This window comes from Lactuca serriola, chromosome 6 (assembly GCF_051521515.1).
Source record: "Lactuca serriola cultivar US96UC23 chromosome 6, Lser_US96UC23_V15, whole genome shotgun sequence".
Lineage (NCBI taxonomy): Eukaryota > Viridiplantae > Streptophyta > Magnoliopsida > Asterales > Asteraceae > Lactuca > Lactuca serriola.
In genome coordinates, this window is record NC_136413.1 from 133115540 (window position 1) to 133118032 (window position 2493).

General features: G+C 36.3%; 1 protein-coding gene across 1 annotated transcript; it reads left to right on the plus strand.

Annotated features, from left to right (window-relative positions):
- The first annotated feature begins 77 nt into the window (after positions 1-77).
- On the plus strand, positions 78-1691 carry LOC145058553 (receptor-like protein kinase HERK 1). The gene is made up of 2 exons (XM_079006446.1): positions 78-1161; positions 1376-1691. The coding sequence occupies exons 1-2, from the start codon at positions 259-261 to the stop codon at positions 1451-1453; spliced, it is 981 nt and encodes a 326-aa protein (XP_078862572.1). The 5' UTR covers positions 78-258; the 3' UTR covers positions 1454-1691.
- The last annotated feature ends 802 nt before the right edge of the window (positions 1692-2493 follow it).

Sequence of the window (2493 nt, forward strand, 5' to 3'; positions counted from 1 at the left end):
TTTTTTTATGATTCTGACTGAGTAGTTGTATAGTTTACGACTTTAAGTCAAATTGTTCTTTAAAATCAGGCACTTGACTCACGAAGATGGATGGTAGATGACAATGGCTTTGGAACACAAAATCATGGTTGAAGCCTCACCCTATAAGTACAACATCACAGTACTTAGAGAAAAATGTATCAACATCTAGCTTCTTCCAATCCCTTTCATCATTATTGCTAGAAACTTTCAACTTTTCTTTGACAATTTTAGTCAACAATGTCGTTTTTCATAAGAGAGTTTGCGCACCTCAAAATTTCACTCGAATCCATAAAATCTGCCACCCACAACTTTGATGCATGCCACTTCATTGCAGAAGGTGGATTTGGTAAAGTATACAAAGGAGAGTTCTCACGTACTGAAGGTCAAACCATCGGTGCTGTAAAGCGCTGGAATAATGATCTGGATCTGGAGTTTCGAAGGGAAATCATGTTGCTTTCCGATAATAAACATGAAAATCTCATCTCACTCATAGGATACTGTGATGAGGAGAAGGAAAGAATCCTTGTGTATGAGTATGCACCAAACAAAAGCCTGGACTTTCATCTAGCAGACCCCAAGTTGACTTGGGTTCAACGTCTCAAGATATGTCTTGGGGCTGCGCGTGGCCTTGAGTACCTACACAATCCCAGGGAATCCCAACGAGTCCTGCATTGTGATATCAAGAGTGCCAACATCCTATTAGACGAAAACTGGAACGCCAAAATTGCAGATTTTGGTTTCTCTAAATATGGGCCTGCGAACATAAATCGTTCGTATCTCATGACCCAAGCCAAAGGCACGTATGGATATGCTGATCCTGAGTTTGTGGAAACCATGATATACACGAAAGAATCGGACGTCTACTCCTTCGGAGTCGTGTTATTCGAAGTTTTATGCTCAAGGTTTTGTATTGATTTTAGTTGTGATGATGGACGCCGATCCCTAATCAAATGGGTAAAGAAATCATCAAAAGAAGAAATTCGAGATAAGATTATTGATTCTAATCTAAGGCAACAAATGGAACTTCCTTCTTTTGACAAGTTCGTAAAATTGGCATTACAATGTGTGGAAAGAGAGCCGAAACGTCGCCCGTCAATGGATTTCGTCGTGAGAACGCTTGAATCTGCACTCAAATGCCAAGTATGTTATTCTTTCTCTTTTCCCTGTATAGTATTTTTTACTGGAGAAAACAAGAAAAACACCAAATACAATTGAAGTAATATGGAACGGAGACAACCAATACATCATATCATATGGATTAATATATAATATGTCGGATTGAAAATGTGTTTGAAAGTTTGTTTTATAATTGTGATCAAGTATATCATAACAACCTTTTCTTTGCTGATTATAGGAAAAAAGAAGATTTTCGAAGATCAAAAGAGCTTCAGGTGTCCTGTTGGGCATCGTTGTTGCCACTGTGCTCCTTTAGTCTAGGGGTCATGCTAGCGTTTTTGTTTTAGACTTTTAGTAATATTATCATCGGTTTAACAATCCTGTTTTGGCATTAATTAGCTCTTTCAACCATGTAAAATGCGGTTTGATCGATCAGGCCTCACACTGACGTTTTGGGGGCATTTTAGGCTTCATATGCAATTTATAAAATTTAGGTCTTTATATATACTGGTGTAATTAAAAAAGAGCCAAAAAACCCGAGTCTTGTATTCGCATCACAATCGTTCCAGCCTTTGTTCTAACACAATTTTTTTTTTTTAAAAATGCTACAATCTTATAAAAAATATGTTCCATCCTATGTTTAGTTTAGTTTAGCGGAAAATCAATGCATTCCACCGACGACTTGTTGTCTGTACAATGTACAAGGTCGTCAATATAGCCTTGTCGGTAAAGGTGGAAAATGTCGTGGGGATTGATGTCGTCTGGTCAACCAATCCAGACAACAAGTCGTCGGAAAATTGTTGTCAGAAGTGATTTCGAGAAAAAAAAGTTTTATTATATATACTCTCTAATAAACGACTTATCGTCGATATTATAGATGCAATATGTACCAATGACTTCTTGTTGGGAAAAGGTGTCAAGCAAGTAGTCCGGAAAAGATTGCAACAGTTGTTTCAGTATCAACTATAGTGATGACATATTGTCGGTAAAGGTCAAAACCGTTTTTACAATTATGACTTGTACCGATGACATGTCGTCAGTAGAGCTTATTTATTTATTTTTCACATATTTTTTTTATATATACCAAACCTATTTTTTAAAACAAATCTCGACATTATATGTGCAAAATTATGTCAAACAATAAATAAGCATAACAAACCATCAAAGTTCAAATTAAAAATCTACTACAAAAAAATGATAAGTCTTAAACAAACATTGTTCAAAATAACATACAAGATCAAAAACAATCTTCCCAAGTCCCCTTGTTCTCCTCGGTTTCGTTGGTTTGTTCGGGGGTATTTTGTGGAATCATTGGGATTGAATTGAAATTGTAATATTGGTGGTGGTTGGAAGTTA